The sequence below is a fragment of the Asparagus officinalis genome, chromosome 4 (assembly GCF_001876935.1).
Source record: "Asparagus officinalis chromosome 4, Aspof.V1, whole genome shotgun sequence".
NCBI lineage: Eukaryota > Viridiplantae > Streptophyta > Magnoliopsida > Asparagales > Asparagaceae > Asparagus > Asparagus officinalis.
Window position 1 is genome coordinate 46,440,941 of NC_033797.1, and position 21,793 is coordinate 46,462,733.

General features: G+C 40.7%; 1 protein-coding gene across 4 annotated transcripts; it reads left to right on the top strand.

Moving 5' to 3' along the window:
* On the top strand, positions 13,602-18,253 carry LOC109837371. 4 transcript variants are annotated; one of them, XR_002246253.1, is made up of 8 exons: positions 13,602-13,904; positions 14,006-14,123; positions 14,198-14,241; positions 15,406-15,516; positions 16,116-16,208; positions 16,589-16,809; positions 16,960-17,086; positions 17,708-17,832. XR_002246253.1 is itself a non-coding variant. In XM_020405595.1 (8 exons), the coding sequence occupies exons 1-7, from the start codon at positions 13,819-13,821 to the stop codon at positions 17,836-17,838; spliced, it is 804 nt and encodes a 267-aa protein (XP_020261184.1). In that variant the 5' UTR covers positions 13,605-13,818; the 3' UTR covers positions 17,839-17,840; positions 18,143-18,253. The 4 variants fall into 4 exon arrangements, 3 of the variants coding, with proteins under 3 accessions (XP_020261184.1, XP_020261183.1, XP_020261185.1); XM_020405595.1 differs by lacking the exon at positions 16,960-17,086 and adding an exon at positions 18,143-18,253 and having other exon boundaries at positions 13,605-13,904; positions 17,708-17,840; XM_020405594.1 differs by lacking the exon at positions 16,960-17,086 and having other exon boundaries at positions 13,605-13,904; positions 17,708-18,141.

Below are 21,793 nucleotides of genomic sequence, written 5' to 3' on the forward strand. Positions count from 1 at the left end.
CTGAAGTTGTTGGATGCTCAAGTCACGAGACCAACTAATGGAGCTGGTGCGTCAATGATTCGCATTTATAGAATTGTTCGCGGGAAAAATCGTAGCTTTCTTCATTGTTGATATCATTGCTATCTCAGTTAACAACTTTATGCGTTACAAAGATCCGGTCTTTTTATAAGATCCGGTTACAATGAAAAATCAAAGAAAACAAAGTAAAGATTACAATTTTTTCCTTTTGTGTCGAACGAATCGCGAGCTCCTGTTTTGCGGTCGCTCGCTTTGTGTGGGTTCTTTGCCTGCGCCGGGGTTATTTGCCGTGGACCACCGCGTGATCTCGATCCGATCGGATCTGCACGATATGACGGGTAATATTCCACCAAGGGAATAATAGCCGGGAGGGATTGTTTCACCAAGGAAACAACCGCTCGAATCTCGGGATCTAAGAACCAAGCTTAGATCCGGAGTGTGATCGTGTAGATCTCAGATCCAATCCTTTCGAACTCCTGCCTTATTTGGCGTTGGTGATCGCCGAGCACCGGATCTGAAAGTCCAAGTCTCCAAGCCTTCAAAGTTGTGATCTTTTTTAAATCTGAGTCTTCAATCCAGCAGGGCTTCGCCTCTCTCCAAAATTTCCAACCTCTGAAACAAATGAGCACAAGGCCTATTTATAGGCACTCAGAACTGTGCCCGCGCACAGTTCTGAGCCTAGCCACCCATGGGTGGCTCGGCCTTGGCCGAGCCACCTCAGGGTGGCTCGGCCTTGGCCGAGCCACCTCAGGGTGGCTCGGCCTTGGCCGAGCCACCTCAGGGTGGCTCGGCCTTGGCCGAGCCACCTCAGGGTGGCTCGGCGTCGGAGTGTTAAGGAGCAGTTTATACTCTTATACTTGTCGGAGTCTTAAGAAGCAGTTTATACTCTTATACTTGTCGGAGTGTTAAGGAGCAGTTTATACTCTTATACTTGTCGGAGTCTTAAGAAGCAGTTTATACTCTTATACTTGTCGGAGTGTTAAGGAGCAGTTTATACTCTTATACTTGTCGGAGTCTTAAGAAGCAGTTTATACTCTTATACTTGTCGGAGTCTTAAGAAGCAGTTTATACTCTTATACTTGTCGGAGTCTTAAGAAGCAGTTTATACTCTTATACTTGTCGGAGTCTTAAGAAGCAGTTTATACTCTTATACTTGTCGGAGTCTTAAGAAGCAGTTTATACTCTTATACTTGTCGGAGTCTTAAGAAGCAGTTTATACTCTTATACTTGTCGGAGTCTTAAGAAGCAGTTTATACTCTTATACTTGTCGGAGTCTTAAGAAGCAGTTTATACTCTTATACTTGTCGGAGTCTTAAGAAGCAGTTTATACTCTTATACTTGTCGGAGTCTTAAGAAGCAGTTTATACTCTTATACTTGTCGGAGTCTTAAGAAGCAGTTTATACTCTTATACTTGTCGGAGTCTTAAGAAGCAGTTTATACTCTTATACTTGTCGGAGTCTTGCCGTTCTCAAATGGCTTACCCTAGCGTTATAACGCCGGCTTCAATCAGGATTTGGATGCTGTTCTTTAAAGTAAAGCACGCCTTGGTGGGATGAAGGATCCTCCTGTGATATGCGCAGTACTTCGGATCCGCAGTATTGTCAGCTTCCTCCTGATTGACGATAGGTGGTAGCTTGATCTTGTTGTTTTCAAGGAGGGATTCGAAGATGGCTGGAACGTCTTCGTCCTTGAAGGAATACTCTTTTTGGAGTTTTGGTTCCGAAGTCTTTTGCTGCCTTCGGGATTGCTGTTGTGACCTTGATTGTTGAGGCGCCTTTTGTTGCCGCTGTTATGGTTGCGCTTGCACCTCGAATGTTTGATTCGCGTCCACAGCATTCGCATGTGCTTTTCCCTTACCCTTAGGGACAAAGTTCTGTTGCGGAGCATTATTTGCTATTTGACCCCTTTCCGCCTTCTTCCTTTTAAGGAATCGCTCGGCTCGTTCTCCTCGCACCTTCAGATCCTTCCAGGTCTTTGGCGGTGCCATTCCCATAGCTTCCAGGATGTCCAATGAAAGATTATTATGACAGGTCTCGAGGATGAAATCTTCGCTGACCGGATCCCTGCAATTCATTGCTTTATTTCGAAATCTCTTCACGAAGTTTTCAACTGTCTCACCATTCTTCTGCTTCTCATCAAATAGAGTGCCGATTGAGACATCGGTGTCGTCGTCGAAGAAGTTCGTTAGAAACATATCCTCCAAGTCGTCCCAACTGCTGATACTCCCCGGTTTGAGGTGACGATACCAATCGAAGGCTGCTCCGCGAAGAGTGCCAACGAATGACCGCACCATTAAGGGTTCATTCCCGGAGATTATTCCTAAGTGGGACTTAAAATATATTAAGTGTTGGGTAGGGGAACCCTTTCCATCAAACGGCGTAAAGTTGATTAAATTGAACTTTGCCGGATATGGAATTGATTCCCACTCCCTTGGGTATTGACATGGCATGCCGGACCTCTTCACTTCTTGAGCATTCATCAACGCGTTGATTTTGCTCTCCAAGTCCTTCATTTTCTTGTCTTCACTCATATCTGTCTTTGAGTGGCTTCTGGGAGAGGTAACATGGTCCTCCTTCGCATTATCATCTGAGGGACCGCCTCCGTTATTGTTGTTGACAGGAGGGATAGTTATGTTGACATTATCCTCTTCCCGTTCATTCTCCTGTTGATTCGGATTATTGCGATGACTGGGTTCTCCTTGGTGAGTTGTCAGTGCCGCGATTTGCTGGTCATGCATCTCTCTCATCTGCTGCATGGCCATCTCCATCTTGAACTTGAAAGCTTCCTTCTGCTTAGTCAGGGCCTCTTCAAGCATCTTGTTTACTTGTTCGGCGCTGATCATAAGTGATTCATAGGGCTGTCCCGCACTAGACGTCGTGTCATCGGATGCTATAGCCGAGTAGGAGTCTGAACCAGCATCTGACACCTCCTCTTCCAAAGGAAGTCCTTTTTGCATCCTTTGGTAATTCTTTCGCCTGTTGATCCCTGACCGCAATCGAGTCATACGCTGGGACATTTCGGCAAACTGATCTGGGCTAAAGCGTCATGTCGATTTGCCTCTGCTGCTCATATTAGCAGACACTTCTAGGAATTCGTCCTCTTGGCGAACAGGCTTCTTCCTACGGAAACGCCTTGGCTTGGTCTCGGACGTTCTGGTGGAAATTCTCTCGAACACCGAAACTCTCCTTGGGGCTTTAGTACTGTAGGCTGTCTAAAAATCACAATAGATAGCTGATCTCCATCAAAACACCGATGATGGAAGTTACAATCTGACGACTTCCAGAAGGTTACAATCTGACGACCTTCACGACAACTGATGGAAGTTCTAATCAAACAGCCTTCATAATCAACATCGGGAGTTACAATCTGATGACTCTTGCATATCAAAGAGCTAAAGTAAAGATTACAAAATGACGATCTTTGCAACGCTTCGACAGAAAGAGACTACAAATCAATGGTCTCTTCAAATCAAGACGTGGAAGTCCTCCCCGCGTACCAGTATCAAGATGTGCCGCGTTCATAGCCACGAACGCAGTTCAAATGCAGCTCCAAAAGTTGCAAACGCAGCTTAAATCACCATTGGACGCAGCTCTATTCGCTGCCCGACGCAGGTCAACATCGCTGCCCGACGCAGCTCAACATCGCTGCCCGACGCAGCTCAACATCGCTGCCCGACGCAGCTCAACATCGCTGCACAACGCAGCTCAACATCGCTGCACAACGCAGCTCTATTCGCCGCCCGATGCTGCTCAACGCAGCTCCAAGCGCTGCTTCCAACAAAACACTGCGTCCGAGCTTCCAGACACTGCGTTTGAACGCAGAATTTACGCCAGAATGCAGGATCTGCGTTTGACTCGTTCAAACACGAGTTGAACGGTTTCAAAACCGTTTCCCACGATCTGAGGGGATCACAACTCCACTCAGGAGTGATTTAAGGGGCGGTTACATCCCATTAGCCCCACTTAGGAGCGAATTAAGGAGGTGGTTACACCCCTTAATCCCCTATAAAAGCGAGTAAACTCAACTGAGTTAAGGGTTCGATTTTTCTTGGCTTGAATCGACCATTGAAGGCTAAATCAACTCTTTCATAGAGTTTTAAACTCGTTCAGAGTTCTCCACAACGTCAAATCGTGAGGAGAAGACTATGTTCCAGTGAAACAAGACGTCGGATCGTCAACGAGAAGCAAACTCTACGCGAGCATTCGAGGGAGGCATCTCATCGCCACCGTGAAGAACCCAGATTTAAACAAAGGGGAGAATCCAGATCATTCTCCTCTCTTTTGTAATCAGGAAATCCAATTGTAACTGAGATTAAAGGAATACAAATTAATTTTTCTTTATTTCTTTTACTGCAAATTTTCCCACAAACAAAAGATAGCGACTCCGCTGGGGAAACTAGCTTCTCTGACGAAGAAGTGGTGGTGCAATCCGACGTCCATCTCACAGGAACGACCGTTGAAACTCTGATCATCGAGTTCGATCAAGCCAAGTATGAGGAAGCCCTTTCCTCCGGATCCCTTAGCCCCAAGGCTATGCGCAAGTTCCGCAAGATCTCCAAGAAGACTAAAGCTCCAATCTCTGCCGAATCGCCGAAGGAAGTGCTCTCCTTTGGATTAGATTGCTTGAACAGCCCCTCCTCCGAAGGAGTGGGCTCAGCTTCGGCCAAACTCGTCCACCGAGTTGAAGGTGTTGCTGCCAAAGCCTTAAAGCAGGCTAAGAAGAACGTCGCTCGACGCAGGAGGAGATCCCTACGACGAGCACATCTCCGAGAATATCGATCCTCGAGTCAACACGAGCTTCGTGTTTGTGAGCCTAAACGCGACCCTATGCCCTGCGTTTCTATTTCAGAATGCAAGTATCGCGTCTATGAGCCCAAACATAGGCTCTGTGTGAATAAGACTGAACGCAGCCCTCAGTGGTGCATTGTACAGTCAAAACGTAGTCTTCAGGAGTGAGCCCTCAGTGGTGCATTGTACAGTCAAAACGCAGTCTTCAGGAGTGCGTTCCATTAACTGAACGCAACTCTCAGGCATGCGTTCGGGTGACGAAATCTAATACAGAACCTGGTGTATACCGAATACTCTCAGGCATGCGTTCGGGCAGCGAGACCCCCGAATACTCTGCGTAGCGCGATTAGATCGAGGGGCGGATATAAGAAGTCTTTGGATTCAAGGCATCTCAACCGGATCCATGTTCACCAAGAGCCAGTCATGTCCAATCATGGACTGGGGGTTCCAATTCAAACCTCACGATCAGTGAGTAGTTCTCCTCAAATCTTCACAACAGATTTAAGAAAGTTCATATCGAGAGAAAGACCGATGCAACAAATCATTCGTTCATTCCAATGTGAACGACCGATTCCTACGGTCCTCTCGAGATGTCAATGCTGCTCATATGCGACCAAACTGTTGGTGTTCGACCAATTTACGAACGTTGCTTTGCCCAACCAACGACGACGTTCTCACAGAAAGAAGTCTCCAGAGACCGAGTATCCTGGACTAATTCCGATGACTCAGAGACAAGTCGTTCGCCGACCGTCAGAGAAATCGCTAACGAGTTTGAAGGGATCTACCAACGCACTCGGACGCAAACAGGAGCAATTCCCCCTATCAACTATCGGAGGTTAGCCCAAGGAACCAATTTTGATGATGAACACTCAGCCATTGCGGAGTCTCAATCATCAAGCTCTTTCATTGGGCATGAGATCTTCACCCACATGGCAGAACATTCTGAAGATCTTTCAAAGAGGGTTGCTGAGCAAGACGCCATGCTCAAATCACAGCAGAAGACCCTCAATGAACTCCTAGACCTGTTGACTCAACTCGTCGCAGACAAGGCTAAATCTTAGAAGACAGATTCGCCACCTAGGCAAGAATCCTCCCGGAGAGGAAAAACGTCTTCATCCCGACCTCACACAAGCAAAGAGAAGGAAAAAGTAGTTGATGACACGGCTTCTGACCAAGAAGCCCACAACCTAATATCTTCCTCTGATGAAGGAAGAGAGATGGAGAACGAACATAATCTCCAGTCTATCAAAATGGAAGAATTGGAAGCCCGCCTTAATGCCATTTCTAACAGAAGCGAGCTCCAAGAAGAGGGAGTTGTCAGACCCTATCCTGTCGAATGGGATGCAGCCCCTTATCCTCCAAAATTCGAGGTCCCGACGCTATAAACTTTTGACGGCACGGGATCACCGAACCAACATATCTATCATTTCAAGTCACAGACTGGGAATGTGATATCAAATGACGCCATACTGGATCGATTATTCATTGGCACCCTCAAGGGAGTTGCCTTTGAATGGTTTAGGAAACTTCCTGTGGGATGTATACAAAAGTGAACAGATCTAGAGAGACTCTTCCTGTCAAGATTCTTTGAAGAGGATACAGAAGTCTCCATCCATACTCTTCTCGCCACTAAGCAGAAGAAGAGGGAGTCCGTCAAAGCCTTCGTCAAGAGGTTCCGAAGCATGGCTCTTCGATGCCCGACAGAATACCGTTCTTGGAGACAACTAATCTCTCAAGGCGAACAGGCTCAAAAGATTATTGTTAGGATCAAAGCTGAAGAATAAAGTAGGCAGGATCCACCTGAGCAATCAGACCAAGCCCAACCTTCACCTGAGCAATCGGACCAAGCCCAATCTTCTCAGTCAGAAGGGGAAGATACTACAACCACTGAAGCCAATCCTCTTCAGTAGGATGACAGGTCCAACAACTATCACGTTAACAATTACCTCTGATAGTCAACCTCGTTAGAAAATAGCCCACTAGGCGATGTGCCATGTCTACCCTTTTTCCCCTGCACTTGTTCAAAACTGGGGGTTGGTTTATTTGTAGTTTATTTGATTATGAATAATAAATTTTCTGACTTGTCATGTTCAACAGAATACCTCTGTCAATCACAAAGTCTACCAAAACTATCACGTTAATGATCACCTCTGATAGTCCATTTTCTCTAAATTCTCCCATCAATCTTCTTTAATAGGATGACGTGTCCACCAAAACTATCACGTTAATGATCACCTCTGATAGTCCATTTTCTCTAAATTCTCCCATCAATCCTCTTTAATAGGATGACGGGTCCATCAAAACTATCACGTTAACTGTCACCTCTGATAGTCCTTTTCCTCCAAATTCTCCCACCAATCCTCTTCAAGTAGGATGGCGGGTCCACCAAAACTATCACGTTAACCGTCATCTCTGATAGTTCTTTTCCTCCAAATTCTCCCACCAATCCTCTTCAAGTAGGATGGCGGGTCCACCAAAATTATCACGTTACTTTTCCTCCAAATTCTCCCACCAATCCTCTTCAAGTAGGATGGCGGGTCCACCAAAATTATCACGTTAACCGTCACCTCTGATAGTCCTTTTCCTCCAAATTCCCTTACCAATCCTCTTGAAGTAGGATGGCGGGTCCACAAAATTATCACGTTAATAGTTACCTCTGATAGTCAAACTCATCAGATAATGGCCTACCAGGTGATGTGCCTCTATTCCGACTTCATGGATAGTGCCCCACTAGGTGATGTGCCTTGTCTACCTATTTTTATTTCCCTGCTAAGTCTTAATCAAGACTGGGGGTTGGTTACTTGGAATCCATTGGATTAAGAGTAATAAATCTTTCGCATCGTCAAGTTAACATTACACTTCTGACGATCATCACCCCACAGAGTATGAATGCAGCTTGCATCACTCCCAATTTGTCATGTTAACAATACACCTCTGACAATCAACTTATCAATCATTGTCAATAGGATGATAAGTCCTTAAAATTACTTAAATCGCAATCTTCCCCAGCAAGACACTAAGTCTTTAAAATCTTAGTATCAAAATTCATAGCTTCTGATGATAAACTCACTTAGCAATTCTCCCCAGCGAGACGCTAGTCCCCAAATTCTTGTTCAAATTACAAGTACACAACTCTCCCCAGCGAGACGCTAGTCCCCAAATTCTTGTTCAAATTACAAGTACACAAATCCTGTCACGTTAATACTAAACCTCTGACAAATTTACTTATCAATCCTCTTTAATAGGATGATAAGTCCACAAAGTTGCTCCAATCGCAACACAAATCCTGTCACGTTAACACTAAACCTCTGACAAATTCACTTATCAATCCTCTTCAATAGGATGATAAGTCCACAAAGTTGCTCCAATCGCAACACAAATCCTGTCACGTTAACACTAAACCTCTGACAAATCAACTTATCAATCCTCTTCAATAGGATGATAAAGTTACTCTCATCGCAACACAAATTCCTGTCATGTTAATAAATCCTCGTCAAAAAGAATGATAAGTCACAAAGTTGCTCCAATCGCAACACAAATCCTGTCACGTTAACACTAAACCTCTGACAAAACCCACTTATCAATCCTCATCAATAGGATGATAAGTCCACAAAGTTGCTCCCATCGCAACATAATCTTGTCACGTTAACATCATACCTCTGACAACCCACTTATTAATCCTCGTCAGTAGGATGATAACTCCACAAAGTTGCTCCGATCGCAACAAATTCCCGTCATGTTAACACCAAACCTCTGACAATTAACTTATCGACTCTCCCCAATAGAGCGATAAGTCCTCGAAGTTGCCCCGATCGCAACATTCTCTTGTCACGTTAATATCAAACACATATGATAAAATCAACTTATCGACTCTCGTCAATAGAGCGATAGGTCCTCAAAGTTGCTCCGATCGCAACACTTTCCACTTATCGACTCTCATCAACGGAGCGATAGGTCCATAAAAATACTGTTAGGTTAACATCACACCTCTAACAGTCAAACCCCCCAATGAACTTGTTAATCCTTTTTCAACAAGAATAGCAAGTTGTCATTATAAAATCCCCAACGGATTAAATATTTTCTGGAATTATCCTAGTGATAATAAAGAAAATTTCTGAATTTCACTCTAAGTGAAAATTCATGCCAAGTTAATATTACACCTCTGGCGCTTCCAACTTTCTTTCAGTGTTTCAAGTAACACAGGAAGAAATAACGACAAAGTCTACGTATTCAACATCGTAGCACCAAAATCCATGCCTTTTACGCATGGGGGACTTTATCTCGATCCCTAATTAGAGATAAGCCTACGCCTAACACGCGTTGCCGGTTAGTCTTTTCCCGTCAAAATGACAAAGTCTATGTATTCAAAATCATAGCATCAAGTCTAAGAGGGTTCATTCTCTTAGCACAACGTTACATGTGGAACGGACTTAGACAATCCACATGCTAGCCCGACTCAAACGGTAGTCGGTAAAGGCTTATCAAATCCGTTGATGGCTGAGGGTTTGCCAAAAATCCTATGCACGTTTGCAGGTCCATCAGCTTAATGGATGTGAGCCGAGACTTAAAACAGATGAGCCAAAGACAAGTCTCAAAGACTTAGTCAAAAATGCACGAAAGCCACTTCCATGTCTTAAGTCAAAACGTTGAGGTCAGACCCGCGATGCAAAAACCGAACGCCGAGGTCACACCCGTGTTCCAAATTCAAAATGCAGGGTCCACCCCCACATTCCAGAAGCAGGTTTATGGCGCATACCTTCACACAGGTCCTACGTAGCAAATCCCTTCAACCATGATGCCTTCGAAGCAAGTGCAGAGAATAAATTCTTTACCACAAGGAATCAACAGCTCCAAGATCAGAGTTGAGATCCAAAGTATTCCGAAAATTCGTCCCAGTTAACCGCGAACTTTCAAAAACTTTGGAGGGGGTTCTGTAGGCTGGCTAAAAATCATACTAGATAGCTGATCCCTATCAAACACCGATGATGGAAGTTACAATCTGACGACTTCTAGAATGTTACAATTTGAAGACTTTCACGTAGATCACTAAATGTTACAATCTGACGACCTTCACGATAACTGATGGAAGCTCTAATCAAACAGCCTTCATAATCAACATCGGGAGTTACAATCTGACGACTCTCATATATCAGAGAGCTAAAGAAAAGATTACAAAATGACGATCTTTGCAACGCTTCGACAGAAAGAGACTACAAATCGACGGTCCCTTCAAATCAAGCTGCGGAAGTCCTCCCCGCACACCAGCATCAAGACGCATCGCGTTCATAGCCACGAACGCAGCTCAACGCAGCTCATACCACAGCTCAACGCAGCTCCAACCGCTGCTCAACACAGCTCCAACCGCTGCTCAACGCAGCTCCAAACGCAGCTCAATGCAGCTCATACCGCAGCTCAACGCAGCTCCAACCGCTGCTCAACGCAGCTCCAACCGCTGCTCAAACGCAACTCTAAAAGCTGCAAACGCGGCTCCAAAAGCTGCAAACGCAGCTCAAATTCGGCCGCCAACGCAGCTCATGTTCGGCCGCAAACGCAGCTCCAAAAGCTGCAAACGCAGTTCATGTTCGGCCACAAACGCAGTCTCCGAAAGCTATCAACGCAGCTTTCACCTGCCGCCAAACGCAGCTCCCAAGCTGTCAAACGCAGCTTTCAACAAGATACCAATGCAGCTTCCAAATTGCTGTGTCTGAGCTTCCAAACACTGCGTTTGAACGCAGAATTCGCATCAGAACATGGATTTTGCGTTTGACTCGTTCAAACACGAGCTGAACAGTTTCAAAACCGTTTCCCACGATCTGAGGGGATCACAACTCCACTCAGGAGTGATTTAAGGGGCGGTTACATCCCATTAGCCTCACTGAGGAGCGAATTAAGGAGGTGGTTACACCCCTTAATCCCCTATAAATAACTAAAAATCAATTCAGTTCAGGGGTTCGGTCTGTTGGAACTTCTTGGCAGCGAAAAGAGGATCCTTCATCCTTCGGTTGGAGCTTTGGAGATCGGCAACAAGATCTTTTTTTATCCTTGGCTTATAACCGACTTTCGGGTAAATCAACTCTTTCATAGAGTTTCAAACTCGTTCAGAGTTCTCCACAACGTCAAATCGTGAGGAGAAGACCACGTTCCAGTGAAACAAGACATTGGATCGTCAACGAGAAGCAAACTCGACGCGAGCATTCGAGGGAGGTATCTCATCGCCACCGTGAAGAACCCAGAATTAAACAAAGGAAAGAATCCAGATCATTATCTTCTCTTTTGTAATCAGGAAATCCAATTGTAACTGAGATTAAAGGAATACAAATCAATTTTTCTTCGTTTCTTTTACTGCAAATTTTCCCACAAACAAGTGGGAAGCTTAATGTTCGCGGTGATTTGTACAAGACCAGACATTACACAAGCAGTGAGAGTGGTTAGTCGATACATGGCTAATCCTAGTAAAGAGCATTGGAATACTGTAAAGAGGGTTCTAAGATACATTCAAGGAACCTCAAATGTTGCATTATGTTATGGGGGATCTGATTTTATTGTTAGTGGATATGTTGATTCTGATTATGCAGGTGATCGTGATAATAGCAAATCCACCACAGGCTATGTGTTTGATTTCAAAACTGTAGTCAGTTGTGGCTACTTCAACAACAAAAGCAGAATATGTAGCAGCTACACAAGCTAGTAAAGAAGCGATATGGTTGAAGATGGTGCTAAAGGAACTTGGCCATGAACAAAAGAAGATATTTCTATTTTGTGACAGTCAGAGTGCTTTACATTTGGCAAGAAATCCAGCCTTTCATTCAAAGACCAAACACATTCGAGTTTAGTATCACTTCGTTCGTGAGAAAGTGGAAGAAGGAACAGTGGATATGTAGAAAATTCACACCAAAGACAACCTAGCAGATTTTTTGACAAAAACAGTCAATGCTGACAAATTCATTTGGTATAGATCCTCATGTGGTCTGTCGGAGACGTAAGAACATGAAGATGACAAGATAGAAAGAATGGTGTGAAGATATAATTGATACTCAATCAAATCTTTAAGTGGGATTGTCAGCAATTAGCCGCCCACGTTTATTTGGTAGCAGCCAAAGAAGACTTCAGCCTTCTTTTAGGCACTGAAAGAAGAGTTTGGCACTGTGTTTAAAATTAGTAAAAAGAAAACAAAAATGACGGACCCCATAGCATAGCAAAATATTAATATTTTATTATGCATAGTGTTTTTCCAAACCCTATAAATAGGATCCAAATCCTTAAGGAAAAACTCATCCCAGAAACAACTCCTCATATAGAAGAGTGAGAGAAAAAAATAGAGAGAGATTATCTCCTTGTAAAGAGAGATTGTAACTTCAGAGTTTTCTCCTCATAGTAAATTCTTCTATACTTGCCCGTGGACGTAGGCAATTAAGTGTCAAACCACGTAAATCTGTGTGTCTATCATTTTATCTCTACTTTTGCTCTACTATTGTTGTGACTCTGTTCTATTGGGCCCTGGGTTTGTCCCAACATGTAAGACATACAATTTTAGCCAGAAACTCGGGAGTTTTCACATTATTGGACTTTCATCCGCTATTGATTAAAATAAGCACAACCTAGCATTAATTTCAATATTTTCACAAACAAGAGAACGATTCCCTTTGAAATAATCAAATTTGACAATATAAAGCACTAATATTCACAAATTTAACAATAAAAAATGAGAAATTTAGAGGCCAAGTCACCTTCCACGCATTTAAAGCAAAATAAAAAAATAACCGGTGCGGTACAATTTCTAAAGAAAATGAGTCGGATTTATGATAAATAGCTTATCCAAAGCAACTCAAAATAACCGGTGAGGTACAATTTTGTGCCTTGTTTTCGCTCCGGGGTTTGATGTCGGGAAGAATCGCCTTTCTGCAATTTTTTGAAGGGTTATTTAGATAATTAGTCCCTCGCTGTTTTATTTTTACTTACAGCCCTTCACATCTTCCATGCTTTCATATCTCTAAATCCTTTGACATTGCTCATATAAGTCCGTCAAATCCTAAGGCCAAACATTTGATAAATAGCTTATATAAGATGATAAAAGTAGCTGATTGATACTCATACATCACAAGCTACTTTCAGAAGCAGATACGTTTGTGCTTAATGATTGTGCTTAAAGATCATTATAACTAAAAGTGACAAATATAAAGATAACTTTAGATATCAAAATAGACGTGATAATTTAAGGATATATATGATAATAATGTCATAAGCTAAAGATATTGCTTATAAAAGCACTCCTTAAAAGTTGCTCCCTGAAAAATTAAGCAAAAGGAAACATAAAAAAAAGCTAACATCGAACTGGCTTTACCTTGCAATGTATTCTCGTAATGACCAAAATACAAATTGAAGTTGACTTCCTGTAACACAACTGCAAATATCTAAACAAAAACATTTGAAGTTGATTTCTTGCAACATTTCCTGGTGTAGTATTTGTTACAATTTATTTTTTGCAGCAAAGCAAACATGAGCACATATTTTGCGCTATTTCCAAAATTAAAGGATGTTTAGTTCTAACGGATCTAATCTATCAAATCATTTGAATGTGTAAATATTACAATAATTATATTTTTATTCATAGTTGCAAGTCACCAACGGATTGTTTTTTTTTTCCAAAGAGATGTAAACTAATTTTGATAAAACAGTTTTTTTTTTAATAAAAAGATACTATTTTTTATAGCTGCAGTTATAAAAAACATGACAATGTACGAAACGAATAACCATTTTAATAGGACTATATAACTGTATTTGCTATTTTCAAATACCAACTAGTTTCCTTTACCTTTCATCGATCTCTTCTCATTCGCAGGCTTAAATACGTAAATTAATCATATAAGATTGTGAGGGGGCAACATGCGCGCACAATCTTATTAATCCTTCCCGCCATCCTTAACACTTTCGTCCTCCTCCTTGCCAGCGGTACTCTCACCGCTCATTCAGGCATTCAGTCGATCACCTCATCTGCACCGTTCAGTCCACATCATGGCGGAGAGATTCTTCGCCACGAAGCAGATCGACGGCCCCGGGCCCACCCATACCCTCACCCTCCTCTCCGGTCCTCCGTCCTGGTGCGGTTTCCTCACCTCCCGGTTAACTGACCGCATCACCATCACCCCCTCACTCAAAACTGACATCATCTTTATGTTTTTTTTTTCGTATAATTTTACAGCGGAAAGACTTCTCTCCTCTTTCAATATGCCCTAAATTGCGCGACAGCGAGCAATGGGAAAGTTGTTTTTATCTGTAACAGGAGGAGATTGGAGAACAATCCTCCATTTTTGTCCCAGGTTTCATTCAGCATATATTTGGGTTAAAAAAAAAAGATTTAGTGATCTTTTATAAATATTCTTGATGTTTTTAGGGGACAGAGCCGAGCTTGGATGCGCTTCAGAGGATCCAAATGAAGTAAGCACCACTTCTCTGATCTATGTAATTTCATGAGTTATTTGGTAAATCCTAGTCAACAAGATTTTAATTTGTCTCGGAGTAAAGATATTTTACGTTAAGTTTGGGCCTTTGATTTCTCCTGCATGAAGTTGGGCCAATCTGTGTGATCAGACCAGAACCTATAAATTCTTTATTTTTATTTTTTTTTTTGGTGTTGTCTTGAATTTTGTCATTATTGATATTAATGGAAAAATCTTCCTTGGTTAAAATGTTTGGGCCGCAATATGTTTTGCGTGGTATTGTTTGGAAATCCTGTGATTTGATAAGTTCCACAATGGGAAGATGCTATTCAGACTAATATAGTGAATGCGGTCGAAATCAGAAATATAGTGAAAATATATGAACTGAAAGATAGTTTGAGGTGCTATTCAGACTAATATGTATGAATTTAGGAATTCGGTCAGATGCAGCGGTGTTTAACTTTGAGGGTTTTCTGCAAAAGTTACTGAGGTTTTAGTGTGATTTTAAAAGTTAGGGTTTAGTGTAAATATTATTATCTACCAACTCCTCTTACACTGTAGTCATGATGATGTGTGTCTCAAAAATATTTGTATCTGATGACTAACGATAGCTTTCTTTAATATCTTCCATAAACACGCCTTTTTCACAAATTAGAAAGCTTTTACAGTTTTTCATACTTAGAATCATGATGCAGTTAATAATTATGAAGGAAGGAGAGCCACAGACCGGTCTTTACAGAGTAGCTCTTACCCTTCTCAGCGTGGTGGTTATTGTCTCTACTCTAAGATCATATTTTAGGCATTCTGAAGATCGAACTCTTATAATGCTTAATGTTTATAATCAACACAGACTACACAGTTAATCTGCTGCAGCTGTTGTGGATTTGTTTGACCTTTAATAGGCGAAGGAGTCACAGATTCAATTATGAACAGGGAGGGTGATAGGTTAATATGCGAGAAGAATTACAGAAGGAGGGGAATGTTGAAAAGAATGAAAACCTTAAGTTAATTTCTGACAACGATTTATTATAGGTTGAACCTGTCTTCGACATGCAAACAGAGGCCAACTTTCAATGCTTGAAATATCCAACCTTGGCCCTCATTTTAAGTGACACTTTTAGTTTCTTATTCCACGCGTTTGTTTCCTTCTCATTCTAAACAGGTACCTTGAAGATGATGATGGGCTCAAGAAGTACTTCGCCTCATTTCATCTCCATGACAACTTTCCTTCTGCAGTTATTATTGATGATTTCGGAGATTTCTTCCCCGATAGGTAACTCTTTTGCTTGCTGTTTTATTGCATTCGACAAAACAACTACCATAACAAACCTGGAATCTGCAGATCTTTCAAGGCTCTGTGCATAAATTATCCTCATAGCATGAAGTTTATATGCATAAATATTCAGAAAATTTGAAAAAGAGGAAAAGTGAAAAATTATGAAGACTAATGCTACAGCCTGCATGCGCATAGTATGCGTAGAAGTTTAATCAGCATTCAATGACAGGGATAGGTTCAAAGAATGAAGCATCACTATGGGACGTCAACAAATTCAATCACATCTCATACGTGTGTATGTATGTCTATGTATTATGTCTATATGTATGTATATGTGTATATGTATGTATGTGCATGTGCATGTATGTTTCTATGTATGTGTTTGTGCAGCAAAAAACACCTTAAAGTCTGAAAAGTGTTGAATGATTGACAGGCATTTATATAGTACTTCTAATGAGATTTTCTTTACAGCTGTTATTCTGTTAATGTGAGTTAACTCCCAAATAACAAAGTCTAATGCCCTTATATTCTACTGCTTTACTTTAAATCAAAATTCCATGAACAGTTGTGCTAATTACCGATCCAATTTCTTGCAGAAACTGTCAAGATAAATACGGTAATGCAAGGGGTAGGGACCTTGCCATGGTTCGCAGTCTTGCTTTGTGTCGAGATGCCATAACACATGCAAAGTTATGTAGATTCTCTATATTCTTATCAGCTTTCTTTAAGTCAATATGTCTATATCATGAAACTAAAATGTTAACTAGGAACTCACAGTTGTTTTCTTTTCTTTCTAAGTCTGATTCACTCATATAATTTTCTGATATTGTTTCAATTAATCAGAAACAATGAAATGTTTCCATATAATTGTAACAGTGAGATATTTGAAGGTCCTCTCTCTTATTAAATTGAATATTTAATCCGAGGGTTTTATACTTTTCGTGTGGACCAGGTTTTAATAAATTTTAAACTCTTTAAATCTTGAGGTTTGAAAGTATGCCTTTTTTAGAGTAGCTCATACTAGTGACCTTAAGTAATTACAAAATAAAAGATTGTTTTTCATCTGTAGTGAAAAGCTGCAATCCAGGGATTATTGTAGTGAAAGCTGCATTCTTGCTGAGATTTTACATTATCCTTCAGCTAATTTTTTTCCCCTTTGCTCCTCCTTTAGTGAAAAGCTGCAATCGGTGGAATATTGTAAACTTGTCATTGCTGATACACATCAAGGAGACAGCCCAAGATTGTTGTTCATATATAAGAGATGGATTCAGTGCATATTTACAATACAAGGTATATTTTCTTTTTGGCATTCCCACCATTTTTGCTTCTATTCCTGTATTTACACTAATTTGAGAGCAGAGCATTGTCTTTATTTTGTCCTGACGTTTTCCAGAGATCAACTCAACCTCTTCTCTTTATTGTGGTAAGTTAATGTAACAGTGCAGGGCTAGGAATAGACAATATCGAATATGAGGATCATATCATTTCAGATATTTTGCACTCGCAACAGCCTATTAGCTTTGAACCTAAAGATTGCATGGTAATGGGATGACCCTTCAATCATGATGTAGGTATTTACTTTCCGATGTATACTAATACTAAACATATAAAACAATTGCAAACGTTCAAACATTCCAAAAATTATCACAATAACATAACTTTAAACATCAGCTGGAAACTACATAGTATCTTTTTCCTTGTCAACATTAATTGCTAATAACCTAGTAAAAATTGCGGCCACTGGGAAGGGACTGAAATACGTAGCGGAATTATAGAGCTCCGAAAAGCTTATACATTAAAAACATGTAACCCTTGCTTGGTTGGAAAAGTTTTCTGATTTCAGTTTCAATCTAATTATTTCCAGCCATTATTAATGTATTTATTGATTTCACCCAAAGCTAGCAGAATTGAACTCTTAATCCCTTCTTTTGGGAGTTCATATAACAGCATCAGCTGAAACTTAGGACTGGATATCTACTAGATAGTGCATAGTATTGTTTTGTCAAAAGTAACACAAGAAGATTTATTAAGCAGGTGCTGAAAAATTTAGAAAACTGATATGTTTATAGTTCGGCAAGCTTTGGTGGTTATAGATATGCTTTTTGATTAAACGCACAATTGACACTATCTTGGTTAATAAAGCAAATGCTACTCCTTTAATGACTCTGGTCCTTTCCTTTTCATGCAGAACTTAACAATTCAAGATCTTTTCTTTTGAGAACTGTAACTACTTCAGGTGGCAGAGCAGAAAGGATGAGAACTGCTAAATACTCTATTGCTCTTCAATATCTGGTGCTGGAAGAGATGTCTGAAGACTGAAGGGGAAAATCATAATCCATAGATATTGACAGAAAACTGTCACAGCTTGAGTAGTGATAGCTAGATAGACTACCCCCACCAAACTACTTCTACACTATATGAGAGTGAAAAATGTGGGGTCTTTTTTAACTTTTATCAAAACTAATGACTCATCTATACTTCTCTCTTGTAGCATGGGAGTAGTTTTGTACAATCTAGTTAGTATTATTCTTAGAATTTAACTACAGTCTCGGTTCCTTCAATTGTAGTAGGATTAAATCTTTCTATCATGTAACATACTGGAGATTTTAATGTTTTCTTGCAGTTCCACCTGTTGGGTTGAGCACACTACACCCGTGCCCTTCCGGATCTTGTGTCAAGAGTAGGCAAGCAAGAAAGCACAGCAAATAAAAGAAAACTTGCAAGAAATAAAGAACAAAAGAAGAAAAACACCAAATTTAACGAGGTTCGGCAAACGTGCCTACGTCCTCGGGAGCCACACCAGAAATTCTTTGATTAATTGAAGAAGATTACAATGCTCGCAATAGGTCACACACTCTCTAAAATCTCTGATCTCAAAGTGCTGTCAAAAACCTCTCAAAGACGTCCTCTCATAACCCTAAAAACGTTTTAGAAAACATATATATACACAGCCCAAAAACAGATTCCAACCCGAATTAGGAAACTGTCAGACTGGAGTTCAGTCGATCGATATTATTGCATCGGTCGACCGGTTGATCGCAATCGGTCGACCGATAGTAATGCTTCGATCGACCGTCCAGAACTTTGTTTTCTACAGAGTTCTCGTGCACGTTTTCGGTCGATCGGGGAAAAAAGTCCATCAGTCGACTGTCCCAAAAATCCTGTGATATTTTTTGACTTCACATCGGTCGACCGGTGTCACTGCTTAGGTCGATCGACTAGAGCAGATTTTCCTGCTCAATTTCCTGCAGTCGATTCGGTCGACCGATCCATGCATGTCGGTCGACCGAGGCTGAGTTTTCTAGTTTTGTTGATTTTGATCTAGGTTTGGGTCTACACTTCTCGAAACCAACAATCTTCCACTTGGAGACCAAAACCGCCATCAACTAGCTCTCCCGGACTCATGCCATTTTCGCAAGCATCTTCTCCTACCCGGAAAAAATTCCATTCTTCAAACAATATCATCTTGGCGATCCCGCCTATCCTCTTAGTGTGGCTCCGCCTTCGTCTTCTACACGTGAAGGCCAACTGAAGTTGTGCACAACTTCAGTTTGTCGATTATCACTGCTTTCGTCAACACGTCCGCAAGATTTTGACTCCCCAAAATCTTTTCCAATTGTAACTTGTTGTCCTTTATCAGTGAGCATATGAAGTTGTAACGTACGTCGATGTGCTTCGTTCTGGCATGATATACTGGATTCTTGGCAATGTGTATAACACTTTGGCTATCACAATAAAGAACGTCGTTCCCCTGTTTCAAAGCCAGCTCTTCCAGGCACCCGATCAACCAAATCATCTCTTTCCTGGCTTCAGTCACTGCGACATACTTTGTCTCAGTCGTGGACAATGTAACTATCTTTTGCAAACGTGAGACCCAGCTCATTGTTGTCGACGCTAAGGTATAAACATACCCCGTAGTACTTCGTCTCGTATCATGATCATCGGTGAAATCTGTATCCACGTATCCCTGTAGTACCAACTCCTTTCTCCTGAAACACAGTGGCATATCCGTAGTCCCTCTCAAGTATCGCATTATCCACTTCACGGTCTTCCAATGCTGCTTCCTGTTGGATATTATGTCCCCAAAATATAATTTTGATGATAACAATTTATTCATTATGTGTATCACTATGAGTATTATTGTACACTAACATATCAATGCAGCTATCAACATCAAATATGAACAAGTGCAAGATAAGTTCAATTCATCATGAAGTAAAGAAGATGAAATGCTTATACATCAATGTAAATTTTACATTTTCTTTACTTAGAAATTTTGTACAAGCCTTGATCACTCACACACATCAATGTAAATTTTACATTTTCTTTACTTAGAAATTTTGTACAAGCCTTGATCACTCACACATACATACACATAGTGATTAGAACACACTGCTTTACTTAGAAATTTTGTACAAGCCTTGATCACTCACACATACATACACATAGTGATTAGAACACACTGACACATGCTTAGTGTGTTGGTTAATAATAGAAATACCCTATGTTAACCAGTAGAGTTTATAGCTTATCAATGAGTCTCAAAATATTTCATTCATATCATTTTTCACCCCTTAGTAGTCGACCAATGAGACTTGTAGTCGGTTACTGAAGTTCAGATAAAAAATATATAAGTTTCTATCAAATTACAGTCTAGTCGACTAATGACTTTTTATAGTCGACTACTAAAGACTTAGACAAAATCTCAGTTTCTGTAAAAATACAGTGTATTCGACTATTAAGCTATATAGTCGACTACTAAAAGTCATTTCAGAATTCTTAACTTTATGTTGTTTATAGTGTAGTAGACTACTACACAGTATAGTCATTACTCTGCTTTGAATTTGAATTTCAGACTTTGTCTTTTACAAAGTAGTCGACTAATGACCAATGTAGTCGACTACTAAGAAATATCTTGAATTAACGGAGTATGTTCTAACTTAGTGTAGTCGACTACAACGACTATTAGTCGACTACAGTGACAGCTGTCTAACATTTTAGAATTTAAATTTGTGACTGTTTTTAGCCGTTTTGTCCCGTTAATTGGCTTTGAAAACTTATCTTTTCAAGGGCTATAAATAGGTTACAAGTTCAGTAATTGCTACTAATGATTCCTGTCTATAAGATTCAATATTTGTGCATTCTCAAGAGCTAAAAACATTCAGATTTTCACTAAGTGTTGAGAAAAATATTCTCTCAGTTAGCCTTTGATCTTCATCCAATATACAACTTATTTATGCAACTTCCAGAGATTAAAAACATTCCTAAAGCCACTGCTACACATCACTACACAATCAAGGCTTATAGGAATTGTGTTGTTGATTCAAGAAAAGTTCTTTCAGGTGTGAGAGTTGTGATCTCTTGGTGAAGAGATTGTGTGTAATTTGCATGGTGTTACAAATTGGTCAGGTTTGCTTTTTAATTTTATAATAGTTTTTAAAATCATAGTGGAACTCTCAAGCGGGATTTGTTTGGGGACTAGATGTATACCAGGGAGGTGGAACCAAAATAAAAGCTTGTGTTTGTGATTGTTGTTATCTTTCTTACAAACCTGCTCACAACTTTCACTGCATGAGCGATATCCAGCCTCGTACAAGCCATAGCGTACCTAAGACTACCAATGACTGATGAACATGATACTCTGCTCATGTGCTCCTTCTCTGCATCTGTCTTGGACGATTCCTCCTCAGACAACTTGAATTGACTTCCAAGGGGTGTGTCGACGGGTTTGGCATTCTCCATGTTGAATCTCTGAAGTACCTTCTCGATGTATTCAGCCTGACTCAACTTCAACGTCCCTTCAGCTTCATCTTGACTAATTCGCATCCCAAGAATTTGCTTTGCTGCACTCAGATCCTTCATAGCAAACTCTTTTGTCAATTGCTTCTTCAATTTGTTTATCTCTTTTAAACACGGTCCTACAACTAACATGTCATCAACATACAACAATAACATGATATAGCTAGACTCGAACCTTTTGAAGTAGCAACAATGATCTGAATTGCATCTTTTATAGCCATTGTTTTGCATGAAGTTATCAAACTTCTTGTACCACTGTCTCTGAGCCTGTTTCAAATTGTACAAGCTATTCTTGAGCCTACACATCATCTCTTCCTTTTCTTCTTCTATAAAGCCAATATGTTGCTTCATGTAGATTTCTTCATCCAAGTCTCCATGAAGAAAGACAGTCTTCACATCCAACTGCTCAAGATAGAGATTTTTAGCAGCTACTAAGCTCAATATCATTCTGATGGTTGTAAGCTTCACAATGGGG